Here is a 1278-nt window from a genome sequence, read left to right on the forward strand (position 1 = left end):
TCTGTTGTAACTTTATGACACCAGGTAAGTTAACTGATGAATATATTTTCTCATATTGACCATTCTTGATGTTCATTCTAAAACGTAGTATCACTTTAAGTTATTTTCTTTGAAACTTTGTCAAAAGGTCTGATATTTCTGCTCTGAAATAGTGTTTTATTATTCCTTTCAGCGCAGCAATGTTTTTGTATGCGGTATCCCATTTTTGATCAGTATTGTCCATATGTAGATCAAAACATCCAGACATGCGTAGACGAGATGTATCGAAGCAGCCCAACCCCTGAGATCTCAAGTATCATTCTAAAGATACAAGGAACGTCTATTTTAAACCCCTCTAATTATTTTACTATTATCGATGAAATTTGTAGGTGAGTGTCATTCTATAATTGCAATGATTAAACAAGGGTATTCGAGTAATACGACACTTAACCCTTGGCACTGCAGGCCGATATCCATTTATTCATTTTTGATTGCTCATGGAATTTAATTCAAAAACAACTCAATTCCAAACGACAAGAAAACACAATTGGGCCTGCAATGCAGTACATGTACTCGAAACATTTAATGATATGACTATAGCAAGGCGCAATGGCTAGAAAAAATTGTACCCCAACTTTATTTTCAGCAAATCTAAAAAATATGATTTTTATACGTTTGTTCCCAAAAATATGTGTTTTCAGAAATCATCTAGGGGAAACTCTCTCATAAGCACTATAAGTGGCCTGCAACTATGACGCCTCCACAAAGTTACCACATTCTGAATTCAGCTTCGACAGCGCTTTCGCACTATTGAGTAGGTCCGTGCCCTATTTGTACCTAGTCTCGGGAGGTTGGCGCCATGACTCTATCCCTTTTGCATATCTAATTGAATTATTTTGCTTTCAGAAATAAGATCACCTTTGATAGCTTTTTATCGTGTGCTTACCCTTATGTTCAAAATTGCATGGGTGACTATCGCGATGAGCTTTTAGCCCCATGGCGGAATTTCACTTACGGTTTTACTTATTTATGTAGATACCGAGGTGCCAAAGGTAAGTACAATACAATAATAACCATAATTTTGCTATTTTCACACCCTTCTTGATAGGCTAAGCTTTTGATATCTATGAGAACGGGCTGTAGCCTAGTCTGGTTATATGCTTGGAATCTGATGACGTCGTTTTTCCCATTAATGACCTACTTTATTGCATGTCACTTGTAAACCCAAGCAAACCACAATAAACTATAAATATATTTCGGAATGTTAATTTCGTCTTTCTCCCTGAGGCTTTCCATGCC

At 36.6% G+C, this 1278-nt stretch overlaps 1 protein-coding gene across 1 annotated transcript in view; it reads left to right on the top strand.

Annotated features, from left to right (window-relative positions):
- Positions 1-169: 169 nt before the first annotated feature.
- LOTGIDRAFT_239621 (hypothetical protein) overlaps positions 170-1278 on the top strand; it is a gene marked incomplete at its 3' end in the record, with an annotated part of 2846 nt that continues 1737 nt past the window's right edge. The window contains exons 1-2 of the mRNA XM_009062685.1: positions 170-368; positions 886-1031. Of these exons, the coding sequence (XP_009060933.1) occupies positions 190-368; positions 886-1031 (325 nt within the window). The 5' untranslated portion in view covers positions 170-189. The remainder of the gene's footprint in view (positions 369-885; positions 1032-1278) is intronic.

Source organism: Lottia gigantea, assembly GCF_000327385.1.
Source record: "Lottia gigantea unplaced genomic scaffold LOTGIsca_529, whole genome shotgun sequence".
Lineage (NCBI taxonomy): Eukaryota > Metazoa > Mollusca > Gastropoda > Lottiidae > Lottia > Lottia gigantea.